We start from the raw sequence: 22792 nt of genomic DNA, 5'->3' as shown, positions 1-22792 counted from the left end.
ATCTAAGTCACAGTCTGCGCATTTTTCCTTTTCTGGTGCATAGATTTGTGGTTTGTATCACTACAAGAAAAACTCAATTTTTCCTTTTCTGGTGCATAGATCTGTGATCTTATGATGTATTCATTTAAGTTGTATGATTGCTTGTCTCAGGTGACTTTCTCTGGGTTAAGCTAGGAGAGTTCTACATAGGCATGCATGAGAATATGTCTAGTGAAAGAGGTTAAGGTTGTGTTAATGTATAAGGATTGGACTACCCTTAAAATGATTCATATTTATTTATTTTTTATTGTCGATAAAAAACCCTTATTAATATAAAAATAAATCCTCGTTAAAATTGTTTTTTCTTGTAGTCTCTATATCAAAATGTTATTTAAATCGTTCTCAAGTGCGAAAACGTGCTTTAATAAATCAGATTGAGTATAATAAGATACAAAATATTAAAGGACTACAATTTAACCTTCAAAAATAATTGAGAGACAAAAGAGTATTTTACCCATTTTTATTTCTAAAAAAATTAATATTTTTGCTTTTAATAAAAGAAATTGATTTAATAAGCGTGTAAAGAAATTACTTATAACCATTAAGATACACGAAAGTATACTATATAAATTATACATTTCAAATATTTATATCTCATCAAGTTAGAAACTATAATTAAAAAATGTGTTAATATATACTTAAAAATATATTAATAAAAAAATACTTAATTTAGGGGAAAATACTTACGTTACATGAGAAAAAAAAAGTTAAATAAAACCATACACACACACTCGTACATATAGCAAAATTATGCTCTTTTTGTTTTACTGAAATATATCTTCATTCTAGGTAAACATTTTGCAGTTTTGAAGAAATAAAACAAGTCATTAATCATGTTTGATTCAATGTAAAATTTTAGTTTTATAAATATGAATATTTTGAATATGTGTGAAGAGAAACAAATATACGGTATAGGTTAACAAAAAAAATATCACAATTTAACAATATAAATTATTGTTTTGTGAAAATGTGTCGCGAAATACAAAGGGATATATAGGACATGTACAGCTTAAATAGAATAAAAATAGAAACATAGGAGAGCAAAGAAAACGAATTGTCTAATATTAAGCATGCAAGTGAAGCAACCGTGTAATCTGAATCATAATACTACGACATCTAGCTGGAATTATCTATGTGTTCCTTGTTCATCTCTATTCACACTTTAACCAAAACTCTTTCCTTCCCCTTTCATGTTCTCTTAATTATATTCATCATTCTGTAAACTTGAGAAGAACAGAAAAAGTTAATCAGATTGCAAAGAGAAAAGAAAATTACTCTATTGGAGTGAGTCATTAAGATGAATTCCTCCAACTTCGAAACCACTGATTCCATCATCATAAACTCCAACAACACGCTCATGGTCTGTTTCAATAAGGCTACTTATAACGGTTCTGCCCTTTGGCTGGAAAATTCTTTGGAGAAAACACTTCCTTCATTTGTCCTGCAATTCGCCATCATCCTAGCTCTCAACCGCCTTTTGTTCGTTGTAGCAGAACAATACCATGTACCTCGTATTGTTGCCAATATTTTTGTAAGTGCTTTTCGACTTATGATGATCATCTTAATTTATCATCGCTTTCAATTCCCAATCTTAACAAGGTCAAGATAACAGATAACAGACGAAGATATAACAAGATAAAGAATAGAAGCTTTGTGATTGTAAATTGCTTTGCAGTCATTATCATAGTTTAGGGTTTCGTTGCAATCCTTAATATTGCAAGAGATGGTAAAATAATGTGGTTGGTGTGGCAGCAATTGCTGCCACGGTACGAATATGCTTTGATGATCATATTTTATTTCAAAAATCAGTTGTAAGATAAATGTAATTTCTTAACAGCAGTGTTAAAAGGATATTTCCCTTATCAGAAAGGGTTATGTAATGCAAAATGAATCTTACCAAAAGAAAAAGTTATCAACCATTCATGTACTACCATCATCCTTTATTATTACCTTATGCAGAGATTATTCATGATCATATAATCTTGAATTATATAATAACTTCTCCAAAAATATTCTCTTGTTTTTAAGATTTTTTTTAAAAAAAATGAACGATTGTTTTCTTTTAGAAACACCACTGTTAATTAATTTGCTTTGATTTTTATTATTGGTTACCAATTAACTTAAACTTTTGTGGTTATGCAAGGCTGGTTTTCTGTTAGGTCCATCTGTTATGGGACGTTGGAATGTTTTTATGGAACAGTTATTTCCTTTTAGCAACATGATACCATTAGAGACGATGGGATCATTAGCTCTTGTTTACTACGTGTTTTTGGTGGGCCTAGAGATAGACTTGAAGCCAATAAGGACGTTGAACAAAAAGACAAAACTTATAGCCATTGCAGGCACCGTATTCCCCATACCAATAGGGTTTGGCTTGTACTACATGCTTGCCACCGACATGGGGCGAAAACCTTTGTCCAGTGACAACGTTAGACCAAAGGGTGCAATATTATGGGGACTCACCCTTTCTTGCAGCAGTGAGTTCCCTGAGATTGCAAAGATCCTTTCAGATCTGAAGCTTCTGCTCACGGAGAATGGACAGCTGGCTCTCACAGCTTCTCTCCTTAACGACTTGGTTTCATGGACCCTTTTTGTGTTGACCCTGACACAATTCTACCACGCTTCTGTCATAACGTTTCTCATTACTGTGGTAATTCTGTTGTGTTTTCTGGCACTTCACCCCCTTTTCGAGTGGCTATTCAACAATGTGGGAATGGCTGATAAAGAGTTCCTGGAGTCACAAGTCATATTTGTGCTGCATGTCGTTTTGGTTATTGGGTTGTTAACTGATGGATTGGGCGTGCTTTCGATAACCGGGGCTTTCTTTTTGGGTGTTGTGATGCCTCAGGGGGCGCTTAACAATGCGGTGCAGGACAAGGTGCAGGATTTTGTGGGTGTGTTCATGATGCCTTTGTTCTTTGTGATCGTTGGAGAGAGGATTATGATCCAAGACTTGGGCTTGCAGACACATTGGACAACTGTGGTGGTGGTGGTTGTGTTGGCCTTGGTGACGAAGATTGTGTGCACTATGGCTGTCACTTGGTTCTACCAGATGCCGCACATGGAAGGATTATCCCTTGCAGTGCTCATGAATACTAAAGGAATAATGCCATTGATCATTCTCTGCACCGGTAGGGACAGACTTGTAAGTTACCTCGCAAACTTAACGTGCTACATTTACCAAGCATTGCTACAAACATTGTCATTTTTCTATTTCCTAAATTACTAACAGTCAAAATACATTTATGTTTCCAAGACACGTTGTAATTGTAGACTTCAATTTAAAGTCCTATATATAAAGTATATGTCATCTAGAGTATTTGTTGCTTAAAAGAAATGGTGGTAACATTTAAGTGTATGCACATGTATGTGTGTAGGAACTGGACAACCAAAGCTTTGGGGTGATGTTGTTGGCGTGCTGGTTAATGACAATCCCCATGGGATCTGTGCCATCAGCTTTAACAAAGGCATTGAAAAGCAGAATGATTATGGGAGGGCAACGCAAGACGAATGACACACAACCAGACTCACCCCTCAGACTACTAGCCTGCATCCACACAAAGCATGATGCCGACGTGATTATAGAGCTCTTAAAAGCCTCGGGTCCCTCTGTGAGAACCCCAATCCAAGTTCTAGCAGTGGAACTCAACAAAATAACCAATCGCCCCGCATCATCACTCATCATAAAGAACGCTCGAAAACCATCCTTCACCTCAAAGTCCTCCAAGCTAGGCTCCCAAGACACCCTCGGAAGCTTCGACAGTCTCAGCCAAGCCATCTTCGCAGACCAAATGAGTATCATCTCAGACTACAACACCATGCACAAGGACATCCTCAACCTCGCAAGACGCAGAGGTGTCACACTTATCTTATCCACATTCCACAAGCAACCAACCTATGATGGTTTAGGAGCAGGTGCTGCAACTGCAAGAGCTGTCAACATCATCAACCGCGACCATGCAAGCAAAGACGAGAAGAAAGTGGTGTTGGAGAATCTAGTTAAGGATGCACCGTGTTGTACGGCCATATTAGTGGACAGAGGGGTGAGTCACAAGCGTTCCAAGGAGCTACGTGTGGCTATGTTCTACATTGGTGGTGGTGATGACCGTGAAGCTCTTTCTTATGCATGGAGGATGACTAGGAGTGCTGAGGTGAATCTAACGTTGGTGAGGCTTGTTTGGGAGAACCCTAATGATGAGTTTGATGAAACTGATAAGGAGTTCATCGAGGGGTTTAAGCAACAGATGGGGGAGTCGGCAAAGGTGAGGTATTTGGAGAAGGTGGTGAGGGATGAGAAGGAAACAGTGAGGGTTTTGAACAAGATAGGGAACAAAGGGTTTCATTTGTTTATATTAGGAAGAGGGCATGGGAGGAAGATGTCATTGGCACAAACAGTGGATCCTGTGTTGGATGAGCCTGTGTTAGGGCCTCTTGGGGATGCTTTGACGGATCTGAACTCTGCAGCTGAGACCTCTATTTTGATATTCCAAAGACAGGTTGAACATGTGGAAGGGAAGCATGTGAGGTCTGCATCATCTCCTGACGATAAAGTGTTTGATTGCATGATGGAGCAAAAGTTAATGTGCCCTTCAACCAGGTCTACAGTGATTTTAACTCAGGTTGCTTGAAATTTTTGTAAAATGGAGATCCTCTTCAACCATGCGCTGCAATGATTTCCTCCTGGGGTGCCATGTGATTTGCCATCATACTTAAAGTATTTGCAGCTGAAGGTGTTTGGTACTCCTGAGCAGCCTGGTTTGTGATAGAGTCTGCTCCAATCAAGCGATTTCAGAGCATTAAGTGGACTCAAACACACTCCTACTACCTGCACAAACAACCTTATGTATTCCAAGAATTCTAATATTTGGAACATTCACGTGGGGTGTCATCTAGAACAAACATTACCTAAATAAAGAAAACTTCTACACATGGATACTATTTTTCTCTCTTTTTAAACTATACCATGTGATCTTATATACACAATCCGAAAAAATTCAAGAAAATGGAAGTGCATTTGCTGGACAGTTTCACACTTCTAAAAAGTAATCACTTTAATAATATAATGTTAAAATTAGTATTTTAAGTTCAAAATAAAAGAAAATATGATTATAAGATTAATATATTGATTAGTAAGTCGGTGGTGTTTTTATGAAAAGTGTTACGTGAACAATCCAAAATTGGATGCGGCAAGATACAACCATCCATGCGGTAAAAGATAATAATATTCTAATTGTTTGTGGACCCCACGTAATGTAAAATTTAATATAAGTAATTAATTAATGTAAAATGTAATAGATGTATTTAAGAATAGAGAGTCAATTTTATCTTAAAATGTGAAAGTAAAGTTAAGAAAAAAATTTACATAAAACTTTTGATTAGTAACTTAAATACATTTGAATGATATATATGTGTAATGAATGAATGAAATAGTGATGTTGCTCTAATATCCATTGTGATTTTAAAGATGTTAAATCTCATAAATGAAACATAAGATGATCTTAAAGATTTATTGATAATATATATATGATACAAACATATTAAGACTAAGTGTGTGAGTAATTAACTTATTCTTAATTCTTAGATTGCTACAATACTCAAAGTGTAAGATATATAAGTTCATTTCGACTGAATCTGATATAGAATGAACTTATAATCATAAAGTAAAGTTGATCATTAGATTTTGGATTATAAGTTTATAACCCTAGTCCATTATCATTTTGGGTGGAACATTTATACTTATTTTTTTATTATACTTAAAAGGTACGAGTTGAACTAAGAAGTGGATTGTAAAGGCTGAAAGAGGGTATGTTGATTTGTGGTAGTAGATAATATGTCACATACAAATTATATTTAATTTGATGAAATTTTTTTATTTGAAAGGAAACATTTTTTTTTTCAATATCACACTGTAGGAGTTATATTTTAGTTTTGTCAAGACATTAATAAATTAATTATTTTTACATAATAATAGATAGAAAGAATACTTGGAAGGATAAATGGTTTTCCAAACCAAAGTTTAATTAAATTATATATTTATTTTTGTTGTATAAATTAAATAATTTATTGTTGTATAAATTAAATTATTATTTTTGTATAAATTAAACTAATTTTTTATCATATAAATTAATTTCATTTAATTTTTGTATAAATTAAATTTATTCTTTGTTGTATAAATTAAATTATTTTTTGTTACAAATTAAATTCATTTTATGTTGTATAAATTAGTTTTTTTTATAAATTAAACTAATTTTTTGTTACATAAATTAAATTAAATTATTTTATATAAATTAAAGTAATTTTTTATTATATAAATTAAATTATTTTATAAATTTTTAATTTAGTTTTAAATTAAATTAAAATAAAGTTTGTAAGCGTATGCGTCGGATGTGGCGGGCTATTTAAAAAAAGGGAACTGATAATTTGACACCCCAATTAAGTGTTGCGCCAGATTACGCCTGCTGATGTGGATGAAAATATAATAAAGTATTATGTGGGGCCAGTATTGTTGAGGTGGCAAAATTTTAAAATTTAGGGTTTTGTAGTAAAAGATTAGGTTTTAGAAAGGCAAAATCAGCCCCATTTTCTCAGTGCGATTTGGAGTGCGATTTGGAGTCGTAGCGATTCTCATTCCGATTCCGGTGAAGTCTACGATCAGCACGATTTGTAGTGCGATATCGGTACCGCATTACATTGGATTTCGTTTTTGTTTGGATATTTCTGAAATTGCGATTCCGATTCTGGTAACGTGTGCGATTCTGATTCTGGTAACGTCTGCGATTCTGATTCCGGTGAGCTCTTTGATTTGGCATCTATTTTCATATAATTTTTTGTCAAGTTTTCATTGGTTTCGTTTTGATTTTTTAGGACTTAGCGTTTTTCGATTTCGTTTATTTGTTGGATGTTGGGCTTTTGGAGTGTTGGACACTGGGGTTTATTGGTGTTTTGATTTTCTATATGTTGAATGACCTTTGTATTGGTTTGGATTTGACTTTTTAGGGTTTCCTAGTAATTGGTGAAGGAGGGAACTGCAGTGTTGGTTAACTCGTATGCGAGAGAGGGTTTTCCTTACAAACCCCGGGAGGTTAAGACTTTGGTCATAAAGGCGTTGGTGTCTGAAGCTGCAGCTGCATCTCAAGCCAATGAGTTCTTGTTGGCTAACCAGGCTTGCTTTTAAAACCTAATCCTATCCTAACTTAATATTTAAAATATATGCTTCTGGATTTTGGCTTCTTTTTCTTAACTTAACTTAACATATAGCTTCTTCCATGTACAGTATATGCAGCATGTGATGCACCTATAGAGACTGGAATTCGTCAAAGCATGTTCCTGGTAATCTACACTAGTTAGTTTGTCTCTTGGTTTATTTCTACATTTTAATTCTATTAATAGTAATTAATTGTCATCCTTGTCTCTTTGGTGCCAATATGTCGTTCTGTAACAGATAGTTATTGTATTATATTGGATCCGACCAAAGATGAAGAAGAGGTTAGTAGAATCAATTTTGGTTAAAATGTTATTTTATTTTCATCTAATTTCTTGGGAGTTTAGTTAGCTGAGTAAATTTGGTCTACATTTGACTCATTTGCATTCTACATGCGTTGTGAAAAATATTTGAAAATATCATTAAACCTTTGTTGCCCCAATTTAGTTATTGGTGTCTTGAAAAGCCTTACGTCATTGATGTTACAAGCCTTCTTGTTAGAGTGAAGATTCCACCATGTACCTTTTTAAATTAGTTTTAAATTATTCTGTTCTTTGGTTCTTAAATTGTAAATGTGTTGAAATAGTTATTTAGTTTTAAAATTTGCAACTATGTTGAAATTGCTATTTGGTTCCTAAATTTGCAATGGATGGGTGTGTGAGACACTAATGTAACAAACAACTATAGGGCAGTATTCTTTTATGTTAGTTATTGATGAAATTATGGGACAATATTGTTTTATGTTCTCTCTAAATCCCTTTGTAGTTGCTAATGATGTGCCGCCACCTGGTGATGGAAAAGGCTTGGTTAATTGAAAATCTGATTGCTCCCATTTGTAAGTGTATGTTGCCCTGTTTGATGAGCTGAAGACAAGTGCCAATTGATGCCACTTTTGTGATCATACTACTTAGTAATTGCTTGGAATTAAATTGTAGTTTATAGTTGATCCTGCCTGTTGACCGGAACGCTGGAGAATGCCTCGTCAACGGATCGACGTGCGCACCGCTTCTCACCTCCGTTCCTCTCGGGATCTACTTCAAGAACCTGCAAAGAAACGATACGGCGCCGCTGCGGCCGATCGCACTCCGACGCTCAAGTCAGTGACGGTATCACCAAAAACTAAGAGAACTGGAACCGTGCAAATCCTCTCTCACAATCAGCTCTAACTCGCAAGCGTAAAGTGTATGAACTGAACGCGCGTACCTTAGAAAGTTCGTTAAAAGCTCTTATATACCTGGTGGCTTTCTCTCTCCTGGCAGTTACAGACTTGGACACGTGGCTCGCATCCAACTGTACACGTGCCATCATCTGGAGGCTCCCTGACTTGGCGCCGCTTCTACTCTCATTTTGGCTAAGTTACTTATGCATGGTACTGTCCAGTGCATAGCTAACTTAGGAGTGCGATCTCTACTGGAACTGGCGAGTTAGGGGTTTTTCATACACCTTCCCTGTGGTCTCGCCGGCCGCCTTCATAACCTGCTGCTTCCCCTTCATCTTCGGCGATGTGCTTGTTCAGGCGATCTCCGACTGCTTGGTCGCCTGAGTCTACATCTGGCGACTTCATCTTCAACCTGGCGATCGCCCATTCTGATAAGCTGGAAGTCGGAACACGCCAGCTTAACAACTGGCGACTACGCGTGCCCCCCGACTTCCTTCCCTTCTGCCAACCTGGCGCCTTGTCAACACGCCTACACTGTAGCAGGATGCCACGTCATCATCCCCGACCACCAGGGCGGTACACAAGCCCCCCAGTCTTAAGCGAAGACTTGTCTAGCGAAAAGACTGAAAGAGCCTTCATTAACACCGATCTACGTGGCACTGACGCAGAATTCCAAGCGATCGTACTTTCTGCTGCTCTGACGCTCCACCAAACCCTTCACTCATCGTTCAACACGTGGCTTCATCAACGGCTCTCTTCATCTGCCGTTAGCACTTCCTAAAATTATTTCGAAAACCCTTAAACCCATTACGCTCCACTGTTCCATCACTTTCTTCGTGCTTGCAAACGCTCTCCCTTCCTTCCGCGAAAGCTCTCGACGTTCTTCAACGCTCTAGATCACCATCTCCCTTCACCGTCTTCCTGATAATCGAAAGGTAACTACTTTCCTTCATCTGCTGGGTTTCCTTGCATTTTCACCGATTTGCATCATCCTGTAACTGCCTGGTGCATACGCTGTGGGTTGTTTTTCCATTTCTCCTTCTGCGTAACTTAGGGCTTTGTCGATCGTCGCAACGAACATACATTCGTTCGTTTTTCCCCTTCCTTCTATGATCGAGTCAGCCTCTGTAACCCCCTGATCATTTTTCCTTTCTTCTTCCTTTGTAGTTGCTATCATGACTCGCACCAAGATTACCCCGAACCCACCTCCTTCAGCACGAAACCTTCCTTCACAAGCACACGACCCAACACAAGTTCGTGGCGCTTCGTCTTCGCAGGCTGTGAGGCCTGCGTCTTCCCAACCTGTCCCGGCTCAGGCGACTCCATCCAACGCTGGAGGAGCCCTCGTCCCTCTGCCAGACTTCAAGACTCTATACCCCTGGGCTAACCCAACCCTTCTGAAGGAGACCTCGTCGGTGAACACTGCGGGAGCAGTTTTGCGGTTGACTAAGGGGGACGAGGCCTATCAATCGTTTCACAAGGAGCACGACGAGAAGATGATGGTGCTGCCTTGCCCCGCCGCTCCGCCAGTGTGCGCTGATGACAGAGTAAGCGCCGACGGGCCCTTCTGCTTTGTCTATACAACTTTCTTCAAGAAGGTTAAGCTCAGGTTCCCTCTCACCCGATTCGAGAGGGAACTTTTGACCGAGCTCAACATTGCTGCCGCCCAGCTTCACCCCAACAGCTGGGCGTTTGTTCGAGCCTTTCAAATAACATGCGACCACCTGGGGTTGCCCGCGTCGGTGGACGTGTTTTTGTTCCTTTTCGAGGCCAAGCACCCAGGAGACCGCCTGTGGGTCAGCTTGAATGCGATTGCTGGGAGATCCATTTTTACCATCTTCCAGCAATCGTACAAAGACTGGAAGGGGAGATTCATCCAAGTACGTGCAAACGACAAGGACACCTCCCTTCTTGATGGCTTCCCCTTGTACTGGGTGGACAAGGGGAAAAAGGAGTCCAAGAGCTGCTTCAGGAGGCCCAGAAGTCCTGATAGCATGGGAGCATTGGACAGAGACCTCTGTCTATTCTGGAAGAGGGTGGCGGATGCCAATATAACATTCCTGACCACCACCTTGATCTCCTTCGAATTCTTTGAGGATCAGCTAGAATTCCAAATAGGTTAGGACATCCAAACTGTTGCTTTGATACTGCTTCTGACATTGCTTTTGGGCGTCTTGTGCGATACGCACAAGACTTTGGTTTTACCTTTCCTGCACATATCTGCTCTGCTGCTTATTACCTTATACACTTATCTTTTTCTTCTTTGAGCTAACCCATGCATTTTCGCTTCATGCAGACAACATGTTGGGCAGAAACATGCTCTCCGAATTGAAGACGCTCGCCCGAAACCACGGGTTGGCGACCGGTTCCCAAACGGTGCCCAACTCGGCGGTCGAGAAGGCCATTGTTCATGGGCGATCACCGCCCAAGGAACCCACCCAGCGCAAGAAACTGGTCCTCAAGAGACCTAAGCGAAAAGCCCCTCAAATCGTCCATGAGGAGGAAGAAGAGGACGACGAGGTCACAGAGGATGGCCTTGTTACGAAAAGGAAGAGGGTGGCACCTTCTTCTCCACCTGCTCCACCCCCTCTTCCAACTTCAACACCACCGTCGACGCCTGCTCCTCCTCCATCATCGCCAACACCGCAGGCTCCTCCCTCACCAGTCCAAGCAGTTCCACTGGCCACTGCGCCACCTGCAGCTGAGGCCCAAGAGCCAAATTTCTTGGAGGACCCCCCAAGCGCCTCTACGCCACATGTGTCAGCAGGAGGGGGCCCCCCTTCAAACACTTCAGCTACAGGAAACGTTCCAATCGGGGATGAGGTTGCTCATACCTCTCCAATCCTGATTACCGAATCCCCGATTGCGTCGCCACACCATGAAGCAACCACTGAAGATATTGCTAAGGAAGGTGGCGGCGAGAACCCTCAACAAGCCCCCCTGGCGCCTCTCCAAGCAGCAAACCTTTCCCTCGAAGTTACAAGGATGTGGGAACCTCTAACTGCCAAGTTGAAAACCATAGCAGAGGATATCCCCGCGATCATAACGAGGGCTGTGGAGAGCTCCACCAGGAGGCTTCAAGATGATCTCTTCAACCTCAAGACTGAAAATAGCACTATGAAGGTCGAGGTGGAGAAAATGTCATTCAACCTGACGCTCGCAGAAATCGAACACTCCCGAGTGGAGGATGCCATGAATACCGAGCTCAGGCGGGCGCGCAAGGAAGCTGCTGACCTTCGCCGCAAAGTTCACGATCTTGCCTAAGAGAAAGTCGAGTTGGAAAGCAAGATCGTGCCTCTTCGCGCCAAGGCGATCGACCTGGAGGCTCACATTCAAGCTGACGCCGCCAAGGTGCAAAAACTGGAGCAGAGGTCGATCGACCGCGAGAAGCTACTTGGGCAAGTAGAAAAAGCGAGGGACGACGCCATGGCTGATCTCGCCGAGGCAAACAAGGAGAAAGGAAAGATGGCTGCTGAGTTGGCCCAAGCTCAAACGGAATCCAAGAAGGTTACTGACGACCTTCTCCATGCTCAAGAGACCAACGAACAACTCAGAAAGCAGGTTGAAGAGCTGGAGCAGCAGAACAAAGAGCTCAAGAAGCAGGTTGAAGAACTTCAAGGGCAAATTGAAGAACTTAAGCTAAACTCTGCTCAGATTCTGGCTGCTGGATTCGAAGCCGCTCGGGAACAATTCGCATGCCTATTCCCCGATCTCGACCTCAGCATGGTGTCGTTGAACAACGAAGTAGTAAATGGAAAGGTCGTTCCTGCTGAAGACTAACCAACTCCACCTCATCTGCTACTTTATGATTTCCCTTGTATATATCTTGTAATAAACTCGCGCCTATGTATTTTTAACAGATACTCATTTCAATCACAAAGCTTGGATATTCTCTCCCCTGACTCCTTTTAAGCGCTTTAACCTTCTTTGTATGTTTAACTTTGTCGGATTTAACTTAACAATTTTGCGAATACGACTTTTGACGTAACTGCCTCGAGCCAATTCAAACTTAAGCAATAATCACTTTAAACAACTTGTACTCTTGAGGCACTAACCTTATCATAAGAATACCTTCCAAGCAACGAACTGTAACTCAATCATTGGCTCAAACAACGTCCCACTCGATCTGCTTTATCAAACAAGTCTTTCAACCTTCTTGCCGTCGTTTAAACTCTTCCCGATCGCCAAGACCTCTTGGTAACATCAGCTTTTCCTAGCCTCATGCTTTGGCGATCGTTTCTTTATCTGGGAGCAGGGACGCCCTTTGGGGTCCTCTCTTTACCCTCCTGGACTTCAGAACAAAGACCGGCTGACTAGGCGTTCTCTTCGAACCTACCTTAGCCACCTTTCAAGCTTCTTCCACCCGCTTCGCCATACCTGAACTCGTTCGAGACGAGAAGGATTTTATCTTGCCTATGCTCGCACGTAAGCGAGAAGGTCTTTTAACTCGCCTGAACTCACTCAACGGCGAGAAGGACTTTATCTGGTGCCTCAACTTGCCCAGGGTGTACATCTCCTCCCCCCTGGATGCACTGAGGACCCTTTCTTTCTCTCGCCTGCACTCGCTCGACGGCGAGGAGGTCTTTAACTGGCCTTAGCTCGCACAACGGCGATAAGGACTTTATCTGGTGCCTCAACTTGCCCAGGGTGTACATCTCCTCCCCCCTGGATGCACTGAGGACCTTTTCTTTCTCTCGCCTGCACTCGCTCGACGGCGAGGAGGTCTTTAACTTGCCTCTACATTGCCCCAGGGGTTCCATCTTCTCGCCCCCAGAAACATGGAGGACTTTTTACTCTTTCTCGCCTGCACTCGCTCGACGGCGAGGAGGTCTTTTACTTGCCTCAGGACGCGCGAGAGCGTCGAGGTCTTTCATCTGGTGCCTCCGATCGCCGAAAGACGATGAGGACTTTGAAAACTTAACTGGTGCCTCCAATCGCCAAAAAACGATGAAGACTTAAAACTTAACTGGTGCCTCTAATCGCCGAAAAACGATGAGGACTTAAAACTTTTTAGAAAGCACGCGATATATCTTTTCTTACCTTAAATCATGTACAAATGACAAGGTCTTTCTTCAAAACTTTTGAAAATAGCACATATGCAATCTGAAAACACCTTATACTTCGAAAACTCTTCTTTTATTGGGTGGCCTCATTAAAAACCCTCCTTAGGGAAAAAAGAGTGCCCCCTTCAAACTGTTTTAATAGAGACATTGTAATATAACATTGTGTTTGTCTTTACTTACAAAGCTCTTAACTATAGTACAACTTCAGGTGTATGGCGTTCCAGGTGCGAGGAATCGCCCCTCCTTCCAGCGTTTCTAAGCGGTAGGCTCCATTCCCGAGCGCCTCGGTTATTCTGAACGGTCCGGTCCACTTGGGTGATAGTTTATTCTCCATCTCGTACTGGTGGGCCTTCCTCATCACCAGATCGCCTTCTCTAAACTGCCTTGGCATCACCTTCGAGTTGTATCTTCGTTCAACCCTTCTCTTCACAGCTTCAGCTTTCAACCTCGCTTCTTCCCTGACCTCATCCAGCAGATCCAGGTTCAGCCTTCTCTCTTCATTCGAGTCTTCCTCTACGAAGTTCTGGAATCTCGGCGAGCTCTCCTGGATCTCCACTGGAATCATGGCATCACACCCATAGACCAAGCTGAACGGGGTCTCGTGGGTTCCTGACTGCTCGGTGGTGTGGTACGCCCAGACTATACGGGGTACCTCCTCAGCCCAACTTCCCTTGGCTTTCTCAAGCCTTCTTTTCAAACCTCTCAACAACACCCGATTAGTTGATTCCACCTGGCCATTTGTTTGAGGGTGCTCGACGGATGCAAACACCTGTTGAATTCCCACCCCTTCGCAAAGCTTCTTCAGCAGGTGGCTTGCAAACTGCGTCCCATTATCTGACACTAGGCGCTTAGGCACTCCAAACCGGCACACGATGTTCTTCCATACAAAACCTTCGATCTTGTGTGCGGTGATCTGGGCCACTGGTTCTGCTTCAATCCACTTGGTGAAATACTCAATCGCTACCACCAAGTACTTCATCTGCCTGATCGCCAGCAGGAAAGGTCCCAGGATGTCGATTCCCCAAGTATGAAACGGCCAAGGGCTATAGATCGACTTCAACTCCTCGGGAGGTGCCTTGTGCCAATCGGCGTGCTGCTGGCATTGTTTGCAGCACTGGGCATACTTCTTGCAATCTTCTCTCATAGATGGCCAATAGTAGCCTGCATGGAGAGTCCTCGCGGCCAGAGCTCGACCCCCGACGTGGCTTCCACATATACCTTCGTGGAGCTCTGCCATAATTCTCGTGCACTTCTCGCCGTGTATGCATTCCAGGAGTGGGTGAGTGAACCCAAACCTGTACAGATCGCCATCGATCAAAGTGTACTTGCTGGAATTTTTCTTTACCTTCCTAGCTTCTGTTGGATCCAGCGGGAGGAGGCCATCTGCCAAGCACCGCTTGTACTGTGTTATCCAAGTGTCTGGCTCATGGGTGGCGCAGACCTGCATCACATTCACCTTCTCTCCTCGACATGCTCTAATTCTCGGCGATCTCAGAGTTTCTTGTGTCAAGGACTTATGGCTTCTCGCTGCTCTCTCCGTCGACCTGCTTATCTGCAGGACCAGGTGATCTGCTACAAATGCCCTTGGCGTCTTCAGAGTTTCTTGGATCACCGTCCTCTGCCTACCCCCCTTGCCTGAGCTGGCGAGCTTAGCAAGCAAGTCAGCTCGGGCATTCTGCTCTTGGGGCACGTGTACTACTTCAAAAGAGGCAAAGGAACTCTTCAATTCCTGCACATACGCCAAGTAAGCCGCCATTTGTGGATCTTTAGCCTGGAACTCGCCTGTTACTTGCCCTGTGACTAGCAGCGAGTCACTCTTAGCCATCAGCACCCTAGCTCCCATCTCCTTGGCCAGCAGAATCCCGACGATCAGCGCCTCATACTCTGCTTGACTGTTGCTGGCTTTGAAGGCAAATCTCAACGATTGTTCGATCAGCACGCCGTTGGGTCCTTCCAATATGACTCCAGCACCGCTGCCCTGCTGGTTCGACGATCCATCCACCGAAAGTACCCAACGGAAATCGTCTCCTTCGACCCGCGCCGCCTCCGATGAGAGCTCGACCACGAAATCTGCAAAGATTTGCCCCTTGATCGGGCCTCAAGGCTCATATTTAATGTCAAACTCTGACAACTCCACTGCCCACTTCACCATTCTTCCCACAACGTCAGGTTTCTTCAAGACCTTCTGGATGGGCAGGTCAGTCATCACCAGTATTGTGAAACTGTGGAAGTAGTGGCGCAACCTCCTCGCCGAAAACACCACAGCCAGCGCAGCCTTCTCCAGGGCCTGATATCTCGTTTCTGGGGCCTGCAACACCTTGCTCACAAAATAAATAGGCTTCTGAGCCTGATCTTGATCCTGGGCGAGCACCGCACTCACCGCCCTCTTAGTCACAGCGAAATACAGCCTGAGAGGGGTTCCCGCCAGCGGTTTGCACAGAACCGGTGGGCTCGCCAGATACTCCTTTAGTTTGACGAAAGCTTCCTCGCACTCTTTCGTCCAAACGAATTTATTATTGCGCCGCAAACATTGAAAATAGGGATGCCCCTTTTCTCCGCTAGCTGACACGAAGCGAGATAGAGCTGCCATCCGACCTGTTAGCTGCTGGACTTCTTTCACCGTAGCCGGGCTTCTCATCGCTAAGATGGCGGCACACTTGTCTGGGTTAGCTTCTATTCCTCTTTCAGTCAAGAGAAAACCCAAAAATTTTCCAGCCTCCACGCCGAAAATGCATTTCTCCGGGTTGAGCTTTAACTTGAACTTGGCGATCGTCGTGAACAATTCTTCCAAGTCTGCAACGTGCTTGCTCTTTTCCTGCGAGGTCACGACCATGTCATCGACGTAAGCTTGCACGTTCCTCCCCATCATTGGTGCAAGTACTCGATCCATTAGCCTTTGGTACGTGGCCCCCGCGTTCTTCAGCCCAAACGGCATCACCTTATAGCAGTAGCACGATCTTTCTGTCATGAAGGCTGTTTTTTCTTCATCCATGGGATGCATCTTGATCTGATTATAGCCCGAGAAGGCATCCAGGAAACTCAGCAGCTTGCACCCTGCAGCACTATCAACCAGGGCATCAATGCTCGGTAAAGGATACGAATCCTTTGGGCAAGCTTTGTTTAAGTCGGTGAAATCGACGCACATGCGCCATTTCCCGTTACTCTTCTTCACCAGCACGACATTTGCCAACCATTCAGGGTACTGGACTTCCCTGATGTGGCCTGCAGCGAGGGGTTTCTGTGTTTCGTCCCTGATCGCCTGCCTCCTCTCCTCATTGAATTTTCTTCTCATTTGTCGCACCGGTCTCACCATGTTGTCCATCGCCAGATGATGGCACAAGAAGTCGGGATCGATCCCGGGCATGTCCGAAGCGGACCAAGCAAATGCGTCCAGATGCCGCTCAATCACCTTGGGGATCTGGTCCTGGAGATCGACCTCCAGAGATCTTCCGAGCTTGAAGACTTTCCCTCCGATCTCCTTCTCGAGCCACTGCTCGACAGGTTTGGGCCAGGATTCTCTGGCGATCACCGCCCTGGCGATTCCCTGTTCCCTTGCTTCCTCGGGGCGATTCCACGCCTCTTCCTCTTCCAGGCCAGCATCCCTCTCCCCTAGCTCAGCCTCTATCATCTCTACATCCCTTCCGGCGGCCTCCTCTGTTACCGGCGGTCTGGGCTTCACACCGGGAGGTGGGGTGGTTGTTACATAACTCACTGATCTTTTGTTTTTCAGGCTATTTTCATAGCACCTTTTCGCTTCTTTCTGATCAGACTTGATCGTGATCACCACCCCTTCCATGGACGGCAACTTCACCTTCATGTGCCGTGTCGACGGAATGGCGCCTATCCTGTTAAGAGTGGGCCTTCCCAACAGGATGTTATATGCTGAAGGGGCGTTTACGATGAGGTACTTGATTTTCTCCGTCCTCGACCCAGCCTCATCTGTAAACGTGGTTCTCAGCTCAATGTACCCCCTGACCTCCACCTGGTCGCCAGCGAACCCATATAAGCACCCTCCATAGGGCCTTAGCTGGTCAAGGGGCAATTCCAGCTGCGTGAAGGTCGGCCAGAACATCACGTCTGCCGAGCTTCCTTGATCCACCAGAACTCTGTGGACCTTCCTTCCCGCCGTAACCAGCGAAATAACTATGGGATCGTTGTCATGAGGCACAACGTCCCGAAGATCCTGCTTTGTGAACGTAATGTCCACTTCCGGCGAGTGATCTTCAAACATGTCCACTGTCATCACCGATCGCGCATACTTTTTCCTCTGCGATGCGGTGCATCCACCACCTGAGAACCCCCCGGCAATGGTGTGGATCTCCCCGTGGATAGGCATCTCGTGTTGCTGGGCTTCTCCACCTGCTGGCTGGGAACTCGACGCTCCCCCCGTCCTTCTATCCAGCAGATAGTCATTTAGGAACCCGCTCTTAACCAGATCGTCGAGCTGATACCCCAAAGACAAACACGAGTCCAAGGTGTGGCCAAAACATTGGTGGAACTCGCACCAGGCGTCCGGCTTTGACCCCAGCACCTTGTCGCCCACCTTCTCGGGCGCCTTCAACCTAGCAGATATGTTAGGGATAGCGATCAGGTCCGCTAGTCCCATGACAAATTTATGCTTAGGCGGGCGATTGTATTCCCGGCGTGCTGGTTGTTGGCGTGCTGGTTGTTGGCGCGCTTGGCTTCTTCCCCTGTTTCTCCTGTCGTAAGGATGGCGAGTCCTCTGGTCTTTTCTGGTCGCCGCCGCCGTTTCCAGCACCCTCTGCGGCTGGATCCTGGTCTGGGCGCGTGGCCTGGCGGGAGCCACGCTGCCTCTCTTCTCGGCAACTTCACTCTCGTCGGCGATGTGGGCCACCGCAAGTCGCCTGACTTCAGCAAACGTCGCTGGATGAGCCCTGATCAAGGCCTCGCAGAATGGCCCTGGCTGCACGCCCTTCTTGAAGGCATAGACCAGCATTTCCTCATCCTTGGCCGGCGATCTGACCATCTGCGCTCCGAAGCGATTGAGGTAGTCTCTGAGGGACTCCCCATGGTACTGCCTTATATCAAACAGATCATAAGACACCCTGGGCGGTGCCTTATTCACGATGTACTGTTCAACGAAGATCTTTGAGAATTGTTGAAAATTGGTTATGTGGCCGTTAGGCAGGCTCACAAACCACTCCATCGCCGTTCCCTGGAGCGTACTCACGAACATCTTGCAGTAGACGGCGTCTGACCCTCCTGACAGCATCATCTGCGTGTGGAACGTGGTCAGATGAGCCTCTGGATCCTTCACGCCGGTAAAGACAGCCTTAACCGGAACCACGCTCGTGGGAATAAGCGTGTCGGTAATCGCCTGGACGAAAGGCATTGGGAAAACACGAGGTGGCGTAGACGGCGCCGCCTCTTCAACAGAAGAGCGTCCTTGTTGCTCCTGAAGAGCTCGACGCAGCTCCTCGGTCACCTTGCTGAGCTCCTCGTTTCTGGCGCGAGAGGCGACCAGGTCCTCATGTATCCTTGCCTGCTCTACGCGCGAGGCTTCCACAGTTGCCTGCAACGAGCGCATCATCTCTGCCATCTGCGCCATGGTCATGGCGTCGCCGCCTTCAGCAGCGACAGGCGCCACGGGACTGGAACGATTGCTTCTCATTTTTCTCATTAACTTCAGCGAACCACAGGAATACAGCAAACAACACCTCAACCACGATCGAATCAGCGATCAATCGGAGAACACTCAAGAAACTGCGCAAGAACTCAAGAACACCGCAAACCTTCGAAGAAAACCACAACTTCACCAAAAACCACCGTTTCCCCGCGGACAGCCAAACAAGCGAAAGAACTCGAACTTCCACCAAACAGATTGTGCGCAAGCAACAAAAGACCTCACTCCACCGATCGAAAACCAAACAAACGGTACAAAACGCAAACTCACCGAACGAAATTCAAAGAAACTGCGAACGACGGTTGCACCAGCGCACAAACACGCAGAAAACTTCGTAAACCTCCAAGAACCCACGCTGTGGATGGGAGCAAGTTTTACACGGCCCCACGGTGGGCGCCTGATGATCCTGCCTGTTGACCGGAACGCTGGAGAATGCCTCGTCAACGGATCGACGTGCGCACCGCTTCTCACCTCCGTTCCTCTCGGGATCTACTTCAAGAACCTGCAAAGAAACGATACGGCGCCGCTGCGGCCGATCGCACTCCGACGCTCAAGTCAGTGACGGTATCACCAAAAACTAAGAGAACTAGAACCGTGCAAATCCTCTCTCACAATCAGCTCTAACTCGCAAGCGTAAAGTGTATGAACTGAACGCGCGTACCTTAGAAAGTTCGTTAAAAGCTCTTATATACCTGGTGGCTTTCTCTCTCCTGGCAGTTACAGACTTGGACACGTGGCTCGCATCCAACTATACACGTGCCATCATCTGGAGGCTCCCTGACTTGGCGCCGCTTCTACTCTCATTTTGGCTAAGTTACTTATGCATGGTACTGCCCAGTGCATAGCTAACTTAGGAGTGCGATCTCTACTGGAACTTGCGAGTTAGGGGTTTTTCATACACCTTCCCTGTGGTCTCGCCGGCCGCCTTCATAACCTGCTGCTTCCCCTTCATCTTCGGCGATGTGCTTGTTCAGGCGATCTCCGACTGCTTGGTCGCCTGAGTCTACATCTGGCGACTTCATCTTCAACCTGGCGATCGCCCATTCTGATAAGCTGGAAGTCGGAACACGCCAGCTTAACAACTGGCGACTACGCGTGCCCCCCGACTTCCTTCCCTTCTGCCAACCTGGCGCCTTGTCAACACGCCTACACTGTAGCAGGATGCCACGTCATCATCCCCGACCACCAGGGCGGTACAATAGTAATTCTGATCCTTAACTCTTCTTCCAATATTTAAAATTGATTACATGCATTCTGTAATGTCCTCCAGACAATCTTTTTCAAATAATTTCTTACTAGTGAGATTCAAATAGAGATATGATTCCCCTTTGTATGGAGAAAACTTTATTAGAAGTGTATGTTGGTTTGGTTCTGAACATGAAACATTCACACAAATTATTTTTTGTTAATTTTAAATCAACGAAGATTAAATAGGTTTGGGGTATCATATATATATAGCTTTATATTATTGTTTTAATTTTTTTAACACTGGGACTTCAACTGTGTCTATTTTACGTTATTGACAAAAATATCAAAAGTGAGAGAATATGAACAGCGTCATATTTACCCAGCAAGATAAAAATATAGCATAAGACCACAACTGAAATAAGTACGAGTAAGCTGTTGGTAGTCCTTGAGATTATTTAGGTTGAGCAATTTAATCCCTATGATTTCAAAAGCCTTGTATTATTAGACACTGTAATTATGCTTCACTGCCCAATCCTCATGGGCCTTTCTTTGAAGGACCACCACTACCACCAAAAAATATTCAAAACTGTTTACATAGACCCAAATCTGCATGTAGAATAAAAAACTTATTTATTAATAGAACTGCACATATATTTAAGAATTGAGGTATTAATAGAACTGCACAACAATTCATGTTGCTCTAAATTTACTGAATGTTCTATTATTGAAGCATAAGCATACTGATGTTATAAGAGTGTATGTTGGTTTCGTTCTCAACAGGAAACATTCACAAAATTGTTTGAGGATATAATGTCAATTAGCGGATGTTCAGATGAGGAGGTTCTTACGATTGATCGTCATCCTGAGGGTCAAGCTAAGGTTTCTTTGAAATGATGTTTTTTGTTTTTAAGTAGACATGACAATTACATTTATTTATCTTTAATTTTAATTATTATAGTGTATTTGTATTTGATTTTGATATACAGGTGTTTAGGCATAATTGCAGGTCAAAGCGTTTGGCTGTTGTGAACATGGTTATAACTTTGCAACAAAAGAGTATTATACAGTCCACCCCATTTGGATGGCTTTTGTTTGTTCGTGAGGACATCAAATTGAGCCGTGAACTTTTAAGTAAGTTATGTAGTTCTTGGGTGGAGAGGAAGCAAAGTTTTTCAATTCAGTATCAATTTGTGTCGTTTAGTTTGGTAGATGTGTTTTTAGGTGTAGGTCTTAGAGTAGGTGGTAGAAAAATTGATTTAAGGAAAAGTAGTATTATATCTCACATAAGGAGTTATTTTGAAGAAGGTCATGTAATTGTGGAAATGATATATTCTGTTATTTTGAAACTTGGGAATGATATTTCCTCAGAGGACTTTTGTAAGTTGTATGTCTTGTTAGGTTTGTCGGAGTTTATTCTCCCTACTAGATTGGGTTTAGTTCATGATGGATTGTTTAACCTTGTTGATGATTTAGACAAACTTGATATGTATAATTGTGGGGGTTTAGTGTATGAGATTTTGGTTGATAGTTTGTGTTCAGCTTCAAAATGGATTACGCGAGGAAATATGTCGTATATCCATGTGGATGGTTGTGTTTACCTCTTGCAGGTAAAATGAAACATTTTTGTTATTGGTAAATGTTTGTAATAATTGTGCATCTATGTTGACCTTTTAATAAATGCCTTTTTTGTATTCATTGTTCAGATATGGGCGATGGAACATTTGTTCTCTTATAAGCGTCAAGTACCTACTAGTGGGAATAAATATCCCCGTATCATGCATTAGATGGATGTTAGAGTTGGTGACCATGAACTTGAACGTGGTCTGCGTAAGAATAAGGTATGTTTTTTTTTTTTTTAATTTGTATTACCTTAATGTTGTTTTGAATGTAGATAATTAATTTTGGAATTATATATGTCAAAAAACAGGTTCTTGTTGAGTTATGTGCTTCCAATGAAGAACTTTGTAGTAAATTTGTTGAAGAAGCTTTTGACCAAATTGGGTGTGGAATTACGAAGAAGAAACCAACAAAGGATGAAGTCCGTGCAATGAGGGTGAAAGTTCTTCAACTGATGCGGAAATCTGAGGAGCAGGAATTATTAATCACAAGTATGGAGAAAGAGGTTAATGACATAGTTGAGTTAATTGCAAGGAGAAATTGTCTTCGTCGTGATACTCAGTCAGAAGTAGTTGAAGTTGAACCTCTTGCAATGGATTGCACATACTTGAAAAAGGCAGAAAGCAGTCATGAAGATGTAGATGAAGATAAACAATTACATGTAGATGAAGTACAACCAAATGAAGAATTCAACAGTCATGAAGATGTACATGAAGATAAACAATTACATGTAGATGAAATCCAACCAAATGAAGAAGTCAACATGTTTCCTAAAATGAACGGTGAACCGAGGAAACGTTTCAAGAGTGCTGTTTTGAAAACACCTTGGACCACATATTCAAGGAGGAAGCCAAAAAAACCCAAAAACTGATGCTTCATTA

At 43.6% G+C, this 22792-nt stretch overlaps 1 protein-coding gene across 1 annotated transcript; it reads left to right on the top strand.

Annotated features, from left to right (window-relative positions):
- The first annotated feature begins 1336 nt into the window (after positions 1-1336).
- LOC137815882 (cation/H(+) antiporter 15-like) lies at positions 1337-22782 on the top strand. The gene is made up of 13 exons (XM_068618990.2): positions 1337-1570; positions 2183-3184; positions 3417-4658; positions 4764-4794; positions 6904-6968; positions 7058-7201; positions 7297-7368; positions 21075-21173; positions 21281-21425; positions 21516-21901; positions 21998-22036; positions 22079-22132; positions 22222-22782. The coding sequence occupies exons 1-13, from the start codon at positions 1337-1339 to the stop codon at positions 22780-22782; spliced, it is 4074 nt and encodes a 1357-aa protein (XP_068475091.2).
- The last annotated feature ends 10 nt before the right edge of the window (positions 22783-22792 follow it).

The sequence above is a fragment of the Phaseolus vulgaris genome, chromosome 1, assembly GCF_051622355.1.
Source record: "Phaseolus vulgaris cultivar YP4 chromosome 1, ASM5162235v1, whole genome shotgun sequence".
In the NCBI taxonomy this organism is placed as follows: Eukaryota; Viridiplantae; Streptophyta; class Magnoliopsida; order Fabales; family Fabaceae; genus Phaseolus; species Phaseolus vulgaris.
The sequence above is the reverse complement of the archived record's forward strand: the minus strand, read 5'-3'. Positions and strand labels throughout refer to the sequence as shown.